Raw genomic sequence first — 18,189 nt, 5'->3', positions numbered from 1 at the left:
CAGTGGATTTTGAAAACGTAACCTCCTGCTGAAATCCACTGTTTTTCAGATGAGCCACATGCACATAAAGGCCAGACTACCTTTCACATTCTATTAGGGACGCAATCAGATACTGTTTTGCTTTTGCTGCGAAGACTTTGGTTGCTATGTTTCTATGGCCTGCAGCTGCCCTTGTGTGATTCCCTTTCTCGCAATGATCCTTTCTGAGGATCCGCTGGAAACCACAGCACGCGTGCATGCTTCTCCGTGCCGGTGTCCTCCATCAGTCTAACTGCTGTCACACCTCTATATTTTTCATTCTTCTCTTTTTTTTCTTTTTCAGATTGTCTACAAAGCCTGGCTCTGTTCCCAGTATTTTGAAGTCACACAGTTTAACTGCAGAAAGACAATTCCTTGCAAGCAATACTGTTTGGAGGTTCAGACGAGGTGTCCGTTTATATTGCCTGACAATGACGAAGTCATCTACGGAGGCCTCTCCAGTTTCATCTGCACAGGTACAGTGCCGGCTGGGAGTCCGCACACGGTCTCCGGTGGTTTTGCTTTCTTGGGTGATGATTGTTTGCTCTGCTGTTTCCTTCCACGGATATAACCTTGAAGAGGCGACTGGTAGTTTTCCGCACGTTCACTAACAGAAGCACCAAAAGCTCCCCTCGACTGGTCTGGAAATGATTCACTTGCTGTGCCACGTGGTCTATCTATAACTGAGACCACAGTTATTAACTGTACACAAATGATGGCAAAATATTAGCAATCATTAGATATGCTTCCATGTGACCTAGCGTAGGTGACATTCTGCCTGCATTCCCTTTGAATTACATAAGAACAGAAGACATGATAAGGCCAGTGAGATCATGCTTTTCAAGTTAGCAAGAAGTTTATGTCTCCTTGCCTATTTTCTTTATTTTTTAATTTTCTGAGAATTTTTATGTTATTTTATCTGTAGAAAGTATTAAGAACATTAAAAATATCTGCGACTGTGTGTGTGTGTGTGTGTGAGTGTGTGTGTGTGTGTGTGTCTATTGGAGCCACACAAGTCTATCCATTAAACAGTGTCTACTTCTTTCAGCAAAAAAGAGTCTTTTTGAAAAAAAAAACCAAAAGATAATTAGACGGTAAGAACAAGATACTTTGCCAGGGTGTTTTGACAATCAGAGTTGGGGCTCTGCGTTCTCTTTTTGTAGAGACAGTGCTATACGACGTCCCTGTAACTATGTGGCTGGAGTTGTAGCATGTTTAATTTTCAAGTTTAAGGATAAAACACTATCACATGGGCAGAGAAACATGAAAATTCTCTTCTTACATTAGACTTACCAAACTCCTGTAAAACAGAGTGACATATTAAGTTGCTCAACATGAGAACGTATCAAATTATTTTTGCATCACTTATTTACATACCTATTCATTAGCCATAGTATTCTAAGTGATAAGCTATCAAGAGATTGTCCGCCAAAGCTCTCCCTAAGTACTGGATGAGTATTTCCTTTTTTTCTTCTTATTCTTTTGAGACAGAGTCTCACTCTGTCACCCAGGCTGGAGTGCTGTGGTGTGATTGTGGCTCACTTTAAAATCCACCTCCTGGGTTCAAGTGATTCTCGTGCCTCAGCCTCCCAAGTAGCTGGGATTACAGGTATGTGTCACTACACTGGGCCAATTTTTGTATTTTTAATTTTGTATTTTTTGTGTTTGGGTTTCACCGTGTTGGCCAGGCTGGTCTCCAACTCCTGACCTCAAGCGATCCACCCACTTGCCTTGGCCTCCCAGAAGTCTTGGAATTACAGGCGTGTGCCACCGTGCCTGGCCTGGATTAGTATTTCTTATGCTGCCCAAGCTTGTGGGAAGAATGCGTGACTGAAGATCAGGAGCCTCAGACTTCATTCTGTTTCTTTTGTGCATTCTCTCGGAGATACCGCCCCTTCACTGTTAAATTAGAAAGTGCAATGACCAACCCCACCCCATGTGGATTTGCTGCAAGGATTACAGATAAGGGAGAAGAGGAAGTTATGTCACTAACCAGCTACAACTATTTTACCCAGGAAAGTGAAACGTACAATAATTTCACAGTCCTGTGTGTTATTCTGCTGATTTGATGCTTAAGTCGTTTTTTATGTAGTTCCTCTCTGCTGGAGGGGAGAAGGGAGAAAAAGAAGGAAGGAAGGAGTAAAGGAAGGAGGAAATCAGTATCTTCTTGCTTTGAGTTTGAGACAAAATTCACCAGACACAGGCTATGAATTCATGTTGAATTTCTCATAGAACATTCCACAAATAACCATCAAGATAAGGCCTTCATTTTTTTTATTGAGGGACAATGAAGTGCTGTGACATTAGGACTTCGGAGAAGCTATTGGATTTTTATGTACAGGTTGTATTTATGCATTTACACTCACACTGGCTTTTGTCTTAGAGAAAAACAATAGTTTTCAAACCAAGTTCTCAAAGTAGATAGAAAACCCAAATGAAGGGCGAGGTGTTTGCATGTTATCTTTTTCCTAAATGTATCTGTATTTGTGAATCTGAAATGTATGTTTGAATGTTCACCCCCTTCCCCATACACATTCAGAATGCTGGGGTAGAATTAAATCTCTCACTTCACAACATGGGCAGAGAATGCAATTTGCATTTTTAATTGTTTTCGAGTTTGGTAAAAACAACATTTTCATAGCCATAGCTACATCATTAAGGAAAAATGACAGGAAAAGAGAGATTTTTCATCAGATACAGTGAAAAATGCCATCTCTTTGAGAGGCTCCCAGGATAATCTCATTACTGAACATTTGGAAACCTCACTGTTCTTATGTCACTTTCAATTGGGTTAATGGTCATTTTAGTTTTAAATTGCTTAAAAAGACACAGAATAAATTCTGAAGTCATTTTACCTTGAAGTTCTGCAGAGAACAACCTGACAAAAAAGATAATAATTTTCAGATTGAACTTCTTATCTAAAGTGTAGCCCACGCCTCTCGGAAGTATCCTCATCTGTGTTTATAACAACAGCCATTATTTCCCATCATTGGTTACCGGCGTCCCTTAAGAGTGTACTGACGAGGCCAGATGCAGTGGCTCATGCCTGTAATCCCTACAATTTGGGGAGGCCGAGGTGGGAAAATTGCTTGAAGCCAGGAGTTCGAGGCCAGCCTGGACATCATAGCAAGACCCTGCCTCTACAAAAAATTAAAAATTAAAAAAGTAGCCAGACACAGCTGTGTGCATCTGTAGTCCCAGCTATTTGGAAGGCAGAGAGACAGGATTGCCTGAGCTCAGGTGCTGGAGATTTCAGTGAGCTGTAATCCTGCCACTGCATTCCAGCCTGGGCAACATAGCGAGACCCTATCTCAAAAGAAAGAAAAAACGAAAGAGTGCACTGCTGAACGTGAGCAAGGAGATTTCTACTCCTGTCCATCACAGCTGCCTGTCTGCTGCTCATAAGAGTCCCAGATATGGCCCCCGAACGGCTTTCATCTTGGATGATATTAGAATAGAGGACAGCTCCCAGAGGGCCACTGGCTACGCTGTGGAGTGGCTTGTCATGCTTCTAAGGAAACTAGTGAGACATGTGCGTATACTTTGTTCCCAGATTTTAAGTTGCACGTTTTTGGATGCCCATCTCCTACAAATGTACATGAATTTTTAAATAGTTTACATTATAAATAAGTTTGGAAGTAAATGTGAGCCGTCTCGGGTACCTTGATGCATTTTGCATGAAATGTCTTCTGTACTCAGGAAGGACCAGAATAAATACAGAAGAGAAATGGAACTACTTTTCTAGTTTCCCAGTTGGCTGCTGATAACCGAAGGCTACCTGGATGGCCTTAGGTTGGATGGCGAGCTCATAGCAACTTCACATGTTCACAGTAGTTCTGTTGGATGTCCCCTAACTGAGTTAGATACAATGAGGATCACTAAACACAGTGACATCAAAAAGAATTTGCCAAGTTGACCTTAATCTTACCTCTAGCAATTTTTCTTTTTGAAAAAAATCACAAAGTGTTTGATTTCCACTCTAGATGTTAAAAATGCAATCATTTCTCACTAAGAATTAAAGGAATAGGTGGTGATTCCTTTCAATTCAACAAATTTAATTATGATGGTTTTCCTGCTATTTGAAATGCATCCAATTCACAGCTTCCAGAAGGATGGAGAATTCCCTCTAGGATATTGAGGATTCTTTCCTTACTTTTCTTATCTACCTCAAAAAAAGTATTCTGTGAGCATGTAACTGCATATGGCCTGATGACAGACACTGTCCACGTGAGCATCAGTTTTCTTCAAGGTGCTTTTCCTTAGTGGCAAACCAGTGGCACAGTGATTCATTTTCTTCGAGTCCATTGTACCCAGCATCTTAGAGGACCTCAAGTTCTTCCTTTCATTGTCTTATTGGCTATATACTAATCCTAGGATTTCAATTATTCACAAAAAAATTAATATCAGCCCTTGGAATCAACAAACAATTTCTGTAAATGATCAGGAGTTATTTACCATTTTGGTCACACTTATTAAATTTAGTATCTTTTGCATCATTTCTTTATGGTGTCCACATCACCATCTTCCAAATTTGGAAGTTTTAAATGTATATATTTTTTTCATCATCTGCTACTTTGTGTACCTATGATCCTTTACTAAGCCAGGAACTTACTTTAAAAAATGAAATATCTGAGAATGCATGTCCATCACTATAGAATGCTCTGATTGAGGATGTTACAGAAGGTCACAACCAAATGTTCTAACCATGGATCTTGATGACAAGGGCATCCCCGCGAATATGTTTAATTCCAATCCTGTCTTAGGAGATAAAAGGAAAGACAGTTTGCCTGAGATCGCTCTTGATTTTTTTTTCTGTTAAAGTATAAAACTGACACGTGACTAAAGAAATGTTTTAAAAATTAATTGGGAAGAAATTCTGAAGTGCTGTCAGGGTGAAACATGTCATTTAATGTTAGGCAGTATTGAGCTAAAATTTGTCAAGGTGGGTTCTGTTGGGTTTGCAAGCTCCGTTCGCATAATGCGCTGCTATTTTAGAAACTCAGTTGTTTCATCTTTAAAGCGAGGGGGTGGAAGTCGTTTTTGGATTCTACGATGTCAACCCGTCATCGTGGTAATTACGTGGGCTTCCCTCTCCACACTCCCTCGCCTCATTCCAGAGTCCCCTGGAGAAATCCTTGATTGCTTACCTGTAACAGTGCACCAAGCTGAAGAAAACAGAGGCAGCAGAGGAGCACAGGCTGTGGGTGCTATGGTAACAAACATTAAGAAAATTACCATTTGACTGATAGATAAAATAGACCAGCCATGATCTGCTGCTCTCTTACACAGGGAAATTACTGAAGGAATCAAAGTAAAAGTTGGTCTGCGGGGGGTTACTGACAATGGAGATAAAACATGTTTTAAGAATTCTGTGTAAATTCTGCATTCCATTTTTTTTTTCTTTTTGAGCTGTGACAAGAATAAGGTTATGTTTCTGTCTCTGGGGAAAATACTGTGGGCTGCTGTTGTTCCTTACTTGACAGGCGGTTGAGGCTGCGATGTGGGGTGGGCGCCCCCTGGTGGTGGCTCCGCGCGCCTGCAGAGCATCGAAAGGACGTTCACTGCCTGCAGAGGACAGAAAGAGGAAAATGCGTAGACCTGCATGTTGATCACATTCGAAGGAATTTTTTTTTTTTTTTTTTATGTTTGGCATCTCACGGTTTACTTGTGAATGAGTTCACGACTGTGAAAGAAAAAACATTCACCAGAATTCAATCCTCACATGACCAGTGAGTTGAGAAAGGTTTTTAAAACACAAAAAGATATTTTCGCTGAAGGAAAATTTCAGTAGAAAAAAATAAACCTGTTTCTGTAGATTTTAATTTGAACATTTATGCCATTTTCAATTTATTTATTTTCCCCTGTGTGTGCATATGTTCAATTAGTTTTTTTAAATCTTGGTGTTTTCTTTTCCCTGCAAACAGAATAATAAAAAGACCAATGTAGTTATAGCATCATTTAACGGCATACAAAATATTTTAATAAATATATCAAAGTTTGGGCAAAAAAAAGAAATGTGAAGGGAGATGGTATGCCAAGAATAAAATAAAGAAATATGAGAGTAAGTTATAAAACCAAGTAAAATTTAATAACCTCATATGTTCGTGACATGTTCTTCCATTAGAACACTGTACTTTTTGAGGTTTGAGGTTTGAGTTCAGATCAGTTAGCCTTATGATTCCTTTTCCTGACTTCTGCGTTCATAAAGATCCCAACAGGTCAACTTTGCCTTTGTCAAGAGAATGCATGTAGGGAATGGAGGAGAAATTAGGATGTCTGGATTCTGCCAGTTGCTACGCATTTTGGGAGATCACCCCCACTATAAGGTCTGATTGCCTCACCTCCACCAGTGGCCAACAGTAGTGAGCCAGTGAGGGGGCACTGAGTGCACAGGGCGCTGAGAGCAGAGGCCTGAGTTAGATGGGACCCCCTGTAGTTCAGCCGGGCAGAGCCTGAGTAGCAGCAACTGCAGCTGCAGAGGAGAATAAGGTTTGACACTTGTCTCTGTGGGAAGAGAAAGACACCTGCCTCCAGCTCGCCTGCGTGAAGCTTGTTGGAGAGCCAGGGGAGCTCATGGCCACCCCGTCTGCCCCGAGGCATGCTGACCTCGACAGCCTTTGGGGAAATTCTAACATAGTTCAAGTTATCCTTCTGCTTCTCACTGCTATACCTTGCCTGATCTAAGAGGAGAAATGAAAGGCATCGGACAAGGGAGAATGGAGAAAACCAAGCCAGGAGCACTTGTAGGGACAGGAGTTCAATTAGCCCTGAGAAGCGTCTGTGCTTCAGTGGGGGGCCCTGAGCCAGCTGCCCCAGGGAACCATTGAGGACCCAGCCTGAGCCATGCCAGGGCCTGTCATGAGGTCAGGGGACACCACGGGGGACGGAGCACAATGCCTGACAGCTGTCTTTTTTGATGCCATTGAGGGAAGACTTAGAGATGCCAGCCCATACTCACTTGTTAACCATGCACAGAAGTGGCACTGTGTCTGGCAAATATGTTCAGGCTTCTGAACCCTCTGGAAGGAGAGTCACCCTTTGCTCAAGCCAGACTGTGTGCGCTGCCCTCGGAGAGACGGTGCCAGCACTTGCACTGCTGAGCTGGTGAGTCTGCTGTCAGATGGAAGCTGAATCAAAACGGGTAGTGATCTTCTCTGCCGCAAGGAGGTGACAGCACACGCCCATGACAAAGATTTCCCTGCATTTGACGTGAATGAGCGGACTTAGAACTACTGACCACACAGTAGCTGTCAAAGCAGGAAGCCAAAGGAAAAATTTGAATTCTGCAATGTCAGCTTAGGAAGTACATGGCCAAGTGAGATTTCCCAGACAGGTGAAATTTTAGTGAGAGTGTTTACCTGTTCTGTCTGCAACTGAGACATCTTCGTGAAGAACGTATGCCCACTTGGTAGCTGTTCTGGATACTGGACTACTTTGAACAATGAAATGATACTATGTGATTATAGTCAGTCAATGTCAGACAAACCAAAATTACTGAAGTCTAGCCTGATGCTTTGCTTTTACATAGGATCAGCCACTCCTGCAAGACAATTACAGAAACAAGAATAGCTCCACATTTCCTGGCTTTGAGTCCAGCATTTGTAGTGGAACAGGAAATGACCAGCCAGCCCATCCTGAAGTTAATATGTAGGCAATTGTTTCCTTGCTATGGACAGCTGGAAAAACTCAGTCAGTGGGTTAACGGAAGGTGACCACGCCCACAACTTGCTGTCTTTGCGATGCAAGTTTCAACGCTCCACAAACACGTCCTGTTTTCTCAACATCACACGTCAAATTAAAAATGAGTGTTACAACCATTTTGGAACGTAGGTAATTTTCTGGTTGAGTAAAGAACAGAAGACTGTCTGGGATCATTGTTCTCTGGAAAATTTTCTGCTAAGATGGCTAATTTTGTCAGATTGGCTAGTGAGATTCTTAGGATCACACACACACACACACACACACGCAAATAAATTAGTATAAAGGGAAAGAACAGAGAACAAAAGTTTCAAAAATGTTTGTGTAAATATTATTATGAATCTAAACCACCTTATACTTGTGTTATAGATATTTTATGATATATAACAGATTGTATATAGAGATAATAGGTAATATCTATACCATGTCAACATATATTTACATAATTTATACATAATTCACATGTCTAATTTTTACATAGATATAATTAAAATAGCTAAATTTCCAGGTAATGTACATAATTAAAATGAAAAATACTTTAGGTTTAAAAATTGAAGAACAATTTGTAAGCACAACTCTAAAATTAGTATTAAAGTTAATTGCAAATAAAGAGTGAATTAATTTAGGTATAGCAACACTGATGGAATAAATGTGTACATTCTCCAAGAAGAAAGCTTGAAAACAAAAAGTTCAGTTAGGAAGAAAACTTCTAGAATGCTATTTTAAGATGATGGTTCTCCAGGTGTTACGTTACCGTTTGATGCTACCGTTTCAGTCCTAAATATGGTATGTTGTCCCTTTATTGACCAATTTATGGGGTGGAAAGAGTGACAAGCCCAGACATAGAGAGTCTGAAATGCCGACCTCACCCCCAATGCACTCCTGCCAGGAGTGAGGCTCATGGGAACCTTCACTGGTAGCTCCTCCTTTACAGAATATGTCATTACCTGAGGGAGGGAGGGAGGGAGAGGCTCTGTTGGGCTTGCCTTAGGGACATTTGCCGTGTTTTCGTCTTTTTTTGTGTGTAAGTGGGCTGAGAAAGCCCAAGGAAGCCCAGCTTCAAATATGTAGGAACAAACATTGCAAGGGAAATGAAATAGTTTCAATCACAAGGGAAATAGCTGTGCCAGGGTAGGATCTGTTTTCATTGCATAGTAAATTCTTCTTACAGAGGTAATTTTAAGATGTAGCGTCCCACTGTGAACTGTGAAGAGCTGGAGAAACTTCTGTCTGATCTTGTCCAAGGTCTATGGTACGTGCATACACGTTGAGAGATACCTATCAATTTATCAGCTTATGGATGGATAGATAGATAATCTCTCAATCTATCTACAGATAGATTGATAGTCTGCAAACGCCGACTTCAGCACTGAGACTCACTCCTGCCAGGGAGTAAGGCTCACGGGAACCCTCACTAGTACCTCCTCCTTTACGGAGTATGTCATTGCCTGAGGGAGGGGTGGATGCTTTGTTGGGCTTGCTTTAGGGACATTTGCCGAGATTTAGTCTTTTTTAGTCTATCTATAATAAATAATCTCTCAATCTATCAACTTATGGACAGATAGATGGATAGTCTCTCAGTCTATCTATCCATAAGTTGATAGACATCTCTCAACGTATATGCACATATCTTAGACCTTAGAAGAGATCACACGAAAAGGCCAGTTTTCAAGAACTGGAGACAAAAGCCAAAATAGTTCACCGTCGCCACCTCTTCATTGCTGTGCCGATGTGGTAAATAGGCCATTTCACTGCATGAACGTTCATTTTCAGTGGGCCCCCCGGCCCCGCAGCTCCAGGGCCCTTGAGGTTCAACTTCAGAGTTATGTCCAATGCCACCAGTGAGTAGGAACAGGTCCTGTGGTCACACTAAAGTCACCGGGACTACAGCAGTTGATATTATATACTGTTTAAATATTTAAATAAAGTGTGCTTACTTATGTTTGAATCGATAAGTTGTGCTCACGACGCAGCATCCAAAAGACACCAAACAGCCAGATCAAGTCAATGCCCCCAGCCAACTGGCCACCGATGTCCTGGTTACAGATTGATTGTTGTGCATTTACTCAGTTCCTGACGAATGGCCATTTAGGTTATTCCTAGCTGTCCCTTAGTAAATGCAGTTCTAAAAGGCACATTTTTGTTGCTGTATCATTTACTACATGCAGCCTGTGAATTTTACTGTAACATAAGTGCATACCAAGAAGTAGACGGATGAAAGATTCTGCATGTTCATTGTGTGGGAGATGCTTGCCATGCAACCCATGTTTGGCAAGATCATACCCTTGCTCGACGTCCTAATTCCCTTAGGAGAGGCTCCAGCTCCTTAAGCTGCCTTGATTTGACCTGTTTCCCCTTTCCCCGGCTTCATTCATCATCACTTCCCTTTTGGGACCCAACACCCCAAATGTAGCCACCCAGCATGCAAAACCCCACTACTTCGGACACCCATCCCTCAAAGCTTCCTCTGGCTAATCCTGGAGCAACTGTAGCTCCCAGGAGGAGGCCCTCCCTGACCCCCAAGGGGGAGTTTGGAGCAGGTGTGCCCAGAGGGCCATGTGCTGCTGCTGTAATGCTCACTGGGCTGCATTTTCATCACAGGCCTGCTTGCCTGTCTCCTTCCCGTTTTGGTGAATTGGGTTAGGGTAAGAACTTAATGTCCTCTGGAGCATCCACAGGACACCAAAAAAGTGCCTGACACATTGTGTGTTTTCAGTAAGCAAACTTTGGATGAGTTCATTAATGAGTAGCAACCCGTCCTTTGAGCGAGAAGAAGCTCCAAGATGGGAGGTGGTGCTCAGGGCAGCAGTGAGGGTCACCCATGTCCTGCACCGCCCACAGTGCCCCTGCCCATGGGCATCTGTGGCAATGCTGGGAACAAGGGGGCTGACAGTTGGATGCACTTTAACAAAGTGTCCTCCCTTGGGAGTCAAAAGGAAGCACCTCAGTGTTTCATGTCAAAGCCGCTTTTTCACGTGCATCCCACCCTCCTGTCAATGCAGTAGAGAGGCTACTGCTCAATGGCGCTCCTGCCTCCATCATACAACTCCATCACCTGGAACACTGGAACTTAAAACAAAGGCTGAAAAACGATGTGGCCTCTAAGTTTATGGAATTGACATTTTGAATGGATGTACCAAATGGAGTGTCATGTGTTCAATTGTGTCCCCTGCTCTCCAAATTCAGATGTTGACATCCTAACCCCCAGCACCCCAGAAAGTGACCACTTATGGATATAGTCTCGCTGTGGAGCTCATCAAGTGAAAATGGGTCATTAGGATGGGCTCTAGTCCAATGCGATTCGTGTTATGTGTGAGTCTACCAGGGATCCCGTGACAAAATCCCACATGCTGCAGGGCTGGAGCATCAGAAATGAATGTTCTCACCCTTCTGAAGACCGGAAGTCTGAGATCAAGGTTCTGCTCCTTCCGAGGTCTCTCTCCTTGGCCTGGAGACACTGCCCCCTTGCTGTGTCTTCACATGGTCTTGCCTCCATGCCAAAGTATCTTGGGGGTTTCTCTGTGTGTCCAAGTTTCCTCTCTGTGTGTTCAGTAAAGACACCTGTCCTACTGAATTAGGACCCACCCTAAAAGCCTCATGGCATCTCTTAAAGGCCCTATCTTGAAATACATTCACACATCGGAGTACTGGGAGTTAAGGCCTCAACAGGTAAATTTTTGGAGTACACAATTCTGCCCGTAACAGCATACTTATAAAAAGGGGAAATTTGGATATAGACACATAGAGAGAAAACAATGTAAATAGATGTAGGAAGAAGATGACCATCTATAAGCCAAGAAGAAACGCCTAGAAAGGCCAGAGCTTTCCTGAAAACCCTCAGAAGGAGAGCAAACCCTGCTAACACGTTGATTTTGGACATGTAGTCCCAGAAATGAGAGAGGCTGAATTGCGTTGTTTAAGCCCCTGGCATGTGGGCTTTGTTATGACAGCCCAGCCCTGGCAGAGGAATACACTGAGCAATGCCTTGATGTTTTAGAATACAACAGACACATTCAATTATTTGTTCAAGCAAAGAACAAATTCTAACTCTTATATGAAGACAAATTCTGCGTGCTTCAGAAGTTCTGGAGGATTAGAGAACAGGAAGCAATAAAAAGGAATTATAAAGGCATCGAGGGAGCTCAGCCAGCAGGATCTAGAGGATGATAATTACGCAGAGAGAGTAGTAATGAAGAAAGGGTATTAACATTGCAGATAGTCTTCAATTATAAAGTAAAATTATTTTTGTAAATTTGATGAATCTCCTTTTTAAGGAATCTAGAAGCACAATCAATTTGCAATGCTGCTGTGTGTGCTATGTCCCATTAATCATGGTTTTTATAATTGGAAAACTTCAGACCTAAATCTGAAAACCCATCATCTCAGGAAACTGCAGGTAGGGAATTTTTTCCTCTGAAAAATCCAGCTACTCTCTGTCATTTCTGTTCAATATTGCTGAAAATCTAAAACTGCACTAAAAAATAAAATATATTTAAAATGAAAAAAAAAGACTAGAAAAATCTCGAAACTTGCCAGATAAACTCTCCATCTCTGGAAAAATTTTCTTCCACTTGAAAGTGTATTTGTTCATCATTCCTAGCCTGATTTTATGGGTTCGTATTTGAGGTTTTGAAAGGAAACATAGACTAATACTTTTATGTAACTGTTTTATTTCATTCCTGGACAGCTTTCAAATTCTCAGCCTTAATCTTTACCAGTAAAATTAGTTTCTATCTCCCTTCATTTCCATCATTATTTCCACAAAGGGATGAATAAGATTTTAAAGGATAGAAAAATTTCCATGAGGAACCTTCAAATTTATTAAAACTCATGAGCTCCATTAATTTGTGCACACACAAAAGCAAGTGTGGACAGACAATTAAAGAATTCCACATGTAAAATCACAGAACTGTAGCGCTAGAAGGGGCCAAGCTGCTGCCCAGCTCCAGCAGGTGGGCGCCATGTCTTTACTGCAGACTGCCAGCCTCAGCCTGAAGGGAGAATACAGAAATCACAGTGAACGCAGTAAACAGCTTGGAACATCCAACACGAGTGAAGAAGCAGGCAGGAACTTTCTTGGTCATATTTGTCTAATGTGATAGCTCAATCATTAAATTTAGCAAATAAGTAAATTTGAAGAATAGAGAAATTAAGTAGCTTTCCCAAGTTCACTGGAAAGCACACAGGAAAAGCCAGCACATCTGACTTCCCACATAGCTTGGTGCATTGCTTTTTTATACTCTTTTAAAAATAAATCTTATTTTGCATATTTAAGGTATGTTAAGGTATACAGTATGATGATATAAGATACATTGTCTTGGTCCATTTTATGTTGTTATGACAGAATACCAGAGACTAGATAGTGTATAAAGAAAAGATATTTGTTGCTTACAGTTTTGGAGGCTGGGAAGTCCAAGGTTGAGCGTCAGCTCTACTGAGGACTCTCCAGGAGTGTAGCAACATGGTGGAGGGCATCACTCGGAGAGAGCACGGGAGCATACCTGCCAGCTCAGGCAGCTCTTCCTCTTCTTATAAAGCCATAGCTTCTACCATCAGGCCCCAGTCTGATGACCTTGTGTGAGCCTAAGACCCTTCAAAAACTCCACCTCCAATCAACATATAAATTTGAGGATTGTTTCCAACACATGAGATTTGTAGGGCACATTCAAACCACAGCATACATATATGTAGGAAAACGGTCAATAGTGGAACAGATTATCATGTCTGTCCTCTCACATGGTTACCCTCCAACCCCTGTGGCAAGAGCAGCTATAATTTACTCATTTAACAAATATCTTGAATACAACTCACTATTATTAATTATAGTCCTCCTGTTCTACATGAGATCCTTCAACCTGTTCATCAACTGTACATCTTTTCTACTTTGCATCCTTTGACCTGCATCTCCTCATCTCACCCGCCATGGACACCACTGTTTTATTACCTCTTTATATGTGAACATTTTTATTTTTTAGATTCTACATATAAGTGCCATCATGCAATATTTTTCTGTGTCTGGCTTATTTCACTTAACATAAAGTCCTCCAGGTTCATCCATGTTGTGGCAAGTGGCAGGATCTCTACCTTTTTTTAAGGCTGAAAAATATTTTATATGCATACATGTCAGTTTATTTTTCCATTTGTCCATTGATGAACACTATAATTGTTTCTACATTCTGGCTGTTGAGAACGCTTTTTCTTTTCACCTGAACTTTATTTTGTAATTGGAGTAGCTTTCTCATTACTAGCTTGATTCCAGAGACTTATAAATGATTACTCTGCTTTTTTTTAACTTTTATTTTAAATTCAGGGGTACATGCATATGTTTGTTATATAGGTAAACTTGTGTCATGGGGATTTGTTGTACAGATTATTTCATCACCCAGGCATTAAGCCTAGTATCTTTAATTGTTTTTCCTAATCTTCTCCCTTATTCCACCCTCTACCCTCCAAAAGACATCAGTGTGTGCTGTTCCCCTCTGTCCATGTGTTCTCATCATTTAGCTCCCATTTATAAGTGTAAACATGCGGTATTTGGTTTTCTGTTCCTGTGTTATTTTACTAAAGATAATGACCTCCTGCTCCATCCATGTTCCTGCAAAGGACATAATGTTGTTCTTTTTTATGTTTGCATAGTATTCCATTGTGTATATGTGCCACATTTTCTTCATCTAGTCTACCATTGATTATTTCTCTGCATTTTGTTATAAAATACTTTGCTAGACTTGCTATTCTAGGGAGACATTGTAAGAATAAATGTGGTGAATCTATATAAGTTTATATTCTTTCTCTTTTATAATATTTTTCCTACTAAGAAGTGTGTTCTGCCTTATTTTCTCCTGAGAATTTTCTCTTGAAATTTACTCATTCAACAAACATTTACTAAGAACCCATTGTATTAGTTTTCTATTGCTGCCTTAACAAATTGCCACAAACTCAGTTGGTTTATAACCTAAGAAATGCATATTCATCTGCAGAAGCAGGTAAATGAAACAGATGCTAGCCTGCAGGCTTTATATGTAAGTATTGAGAAAGTGTAAAGGAGACAGGGAGCAACCTTGGAAGTAAGTATGGAGAGTGTTACTATCACAAACTTACAGACTTGAAAAGACGACACAGAGAAATGAAATTTCCTTCAGTTTAGACAGCTTATTTCTAAAGGAAGAATTAAATCCATGGTGAAGATTTAATTCATAGCTTCTGGACTATCTTGTATATTTTATGATCACTGCTATTACAGCAGAAACTAGCGTTATTACTAGCCTCTAATTTTTGTTTGAGAGAAAGCAGAGTCCTGGAAAGACAGTTTTCTAAATTTTAATCTTAACAGTCTTGGAGTACAGGTGGGTTTTGGTTACATGGATAAGTTCTTCAGTGGTGATTTCTGAGATTTTACTGCACCCGTCAATCGAGTTCTACTTTTAGTTCTTTAAGGAACCTCTACACTGTTTTACATTGTGGTTGTACTAATTTCCATTCCCAACAGCATGCAAAAGTATTTGCTATTCAACACATCCATACCAACATCTATTGGTAATGACTTTGTGGATATGGTCATTCTCGGAGGAGTAAGATGCTATCTCATTGTGGTTTTAGTTTGCATTTCCCTGATGATTTGTGATGTTGAGCATGTTTTCAAATGTTTGTTGGCCATTCATATATCTTCTTTTGACAATTGTCTATTCATGTCTTTAGCCTAGTTTTTGATGGGATTGTTTGTTTTTTTCGTACTGATGTGTTTGAGTTCCTTTTGGATTCTGGATATTAGTCCTTTGTAGGACTAGATTATGAAGATTTTCTCCCACTCTGTGAGTTGTCTGTTAAATATGCTGATTGTTTATTTTGCTGTGCAAATGCTTTTTAGTTTAATTAAGTTCCATTGGGGTCTTAGTAATGAATTCTTTGCCTAAGCTAATGTCTCGAAGAGCTTTTCTGGTGTTATCTTTTAGAATTGTGATGGTTTCAGGTCTTAGACTTAAGTCTTTGATCCATCTTGAGTTAATTTTTATCTGAGGTGAGAGATGGAGGTTCCAGTTTCATTCTTCTATATGTGGCTTGTCAGTTTCCTCAGCACCAATTATTGAATAGGGTGTCCTTTTCCCAATTGATATTTTCATATATTTTGACAAAGATCAGTTGGCTGTAAATATTTGGCTTTATTTCTGAGTACTCTGTTTTGTTCCATTGATCTACATGCCTATTTCTATGCATACCATGCTGTTTTGGTAACTATAACCTTGCAGTATAATTTGAAGTCGGGTAATGTGATACCTCCAATTCTGAATGCTTATTATGTACAAGACATTCAGCCAAGCACTCAAGATGAATGATCTCATTATATCTTCACAATGTCTATGTGAGGAAAGCATGCTTGTGGGTCAGGACTCTTAAAAGTGGCAGAAATCAAATAAAAACAGAGTTAAACAAAGAGAGTCTCCATTGGTTTATACATAATTGGAAAATTCAGAGATAAACATCAAGGTATATTTATTACTAAATAAGTAGATGGTAAGTAGATAGATGACAGATAAGATAGGTAGATAAGTTGGGATATATAAAGATGATGTATTGATGTAGAGATGTACATGGAGAGATTTGATATAAATATGGATTTATCAATACAGCTCTCTCTCTCTCCAGTGCCAGCTCCAACTCTAGCTCTAGCTGTCTTTCTCCCATCTCTGAGCTTTACTTTTCTGCTTGGTAGATTATTTCAGCAGGAGATACAGGTCTTAACCTTTCTGTTTAGAAATTGCGCAGGAAGCTATCACCTCATTTCCAATAATTTTCATAGATACATGACACTCGAGTCTCATGCCTTGATTTGCGCTGCATGCCCACACTTGGGCAATCACGTAACCCGGGAATGGAATTCTCTAGTCGGTCAGGTTAGTCAGGGGCCCCTCCTGCATGGGGGAGGGGTTAGATTAGTCCCACTTGAACTGCATCGATTGAACTGGGAAGGACTGCTCCCCAAAACCATATCTGTGTGCTTTTCCCAGAAGGGATAATAGGTGTTTAGTAAACTAAACAACACCTGCCCACTACCCTCTATGTCTTGCCATTAATGAGATCAGCAGTGCCTACATGAGTCTCCTGGCAGGTCTCCTCTGGTAAGTGGCTGAGTAAAGCCAAACCATCCTTGTTTTGTTGTTGCTGCTGTTGTTAATGATAATGATGCATTGTAAACTGTCTGCATTTTTAACACGCTGCTTTCTGTTCATGTGCTGACTGTTCTAGACAGCAAAAAATGGTCTCTTTGAAAATATTAACCATTTTGTTTAAATATCCTAAAATCCACAGCATTCTTTCTGCAAAGTCATATTTATTGTAATATTTATACTAAAAAAATCTATGCTTAATCATTTAAAAATATTCAGTAAGTGCAGATAAGCAAAAAGAAGATAAGAAAAACCTTCATCTACCAAGAGGAAAATGTCATCTTATACCATTAATAGTGTTTCAAACCATTAAGTATGCTTTCACAGAATAATTTAATTACTGAGTAATAGCACAGCATATATGTGAGCATAATATAAATTGCACAAATGTTTTATTAATTATAAAATTTTTTCTTTTTTTTTTGCTACATAAAAAATGTTACTTAGAACATATATATGCGTACTTATTTCCATGTACTTCCTATGTGTTTCTTTAAAACAAACTTGAATTGGAGCAGAAAGGTCAGAGGGTATGCAGAAGCTTAAGCCTTTTGATATTTATTACCAAAAATTCAAAAACTTTAGAACTACATGGATTCTCACCAGAAGTATATTATACGGCTCATTTTCTTACTCCTTCGCAGACATAGGTTATTATAATTAATATTTCCTTTTTATAAGTAAAATGTTCCACATCATTATTTTATCAATTCTTTAAATATTCGTGTTTAAACATTTTACATGGTCCTTTTTATTTCTCTCTTACCTTGCTTCTTAATGTCGAATTGTTCATTCAATATATAACCCTTTCTCTCAATACATAATACTTTCTCTCTCTCTCTTTCATCATTAGTCATGCACATTCACCTTTTCCTGCATCTGTATTTCTTATAAGAACGCAGAATTTGCTGGGCACGGTGGCTCATGCCTGTAATCCCAGCACTTTGGGAGGCCCAGGTGGGTAGATCACCTGAGGTCAAGAGTTTAAGGCCATCCTTGCCAACATGGTGAAACCCCGTCTCTACTAAAAATACAAAAAAAAAAAAAAAAAAATTAGCCAGGCATGGTGACACAAGTGTATAATCCCAGCTACTCAGGAGGCTGAGGCAGGAGTATCCACTGGACCCGGGAGGCCGAAGTGTCAGTGAACCGAGACTTCACCACTACACTCCAGCGACAGAATGAGACTCTGTCTCAAAAAAAAAAAAAGTAAGAATTTTAAGAATGTGTCTTACTCACATGGCACAGAGTGACTGATGCAGCCAGCACTGTGAATGCCATGTCGCTCAGAGGTTCCTAGGACCCAGCTTCT

The 18,189-nt window shown here is 40.2% G+C and overlaps 1 protein-coding gene across 2 annotated transcripts in view; it reads left to right on the top strand.

Moving 5' to 3' along the window:
- The window catches only part of FAM155A (family with sequence similarity 155 member A), a 669,060-nt gene that overhangs the window by 629,509 nt on the left and 21,362 nt on the right, over nt 1-18,189 (top strand). For both annotated transcript variants that reach the window (XM_032246386.1, XM_032246387.1), the window contains exon 2: nt 323-494. In XM_032246386.1, the coding sequence (XP_032102277.1) occupies nt 323-494 (172 nt within the window). The remainder of the gene's footprint in view (nt 1-322; nt 495-18,189) is intronic.

This window comes from Sapajus apella, unplaced genomic scaffold (genome assembly GCF_009761245.1).
Source record: "Sapajus apella isolate SASKATOON/1434 unplaced genomic scaffold, GSC_monkey_1.0 scaffold60, whole genome shotgun sequence".
NCBI classification, from domain to species: Eukaryota; Metazoa; Chordata; class Mammalia; order Primates; family Cebidae; genus Sapajus; species Sapajus apella.
This window is presented reverse-complemented; position numbering and strand designations above follow the sequence as displayed.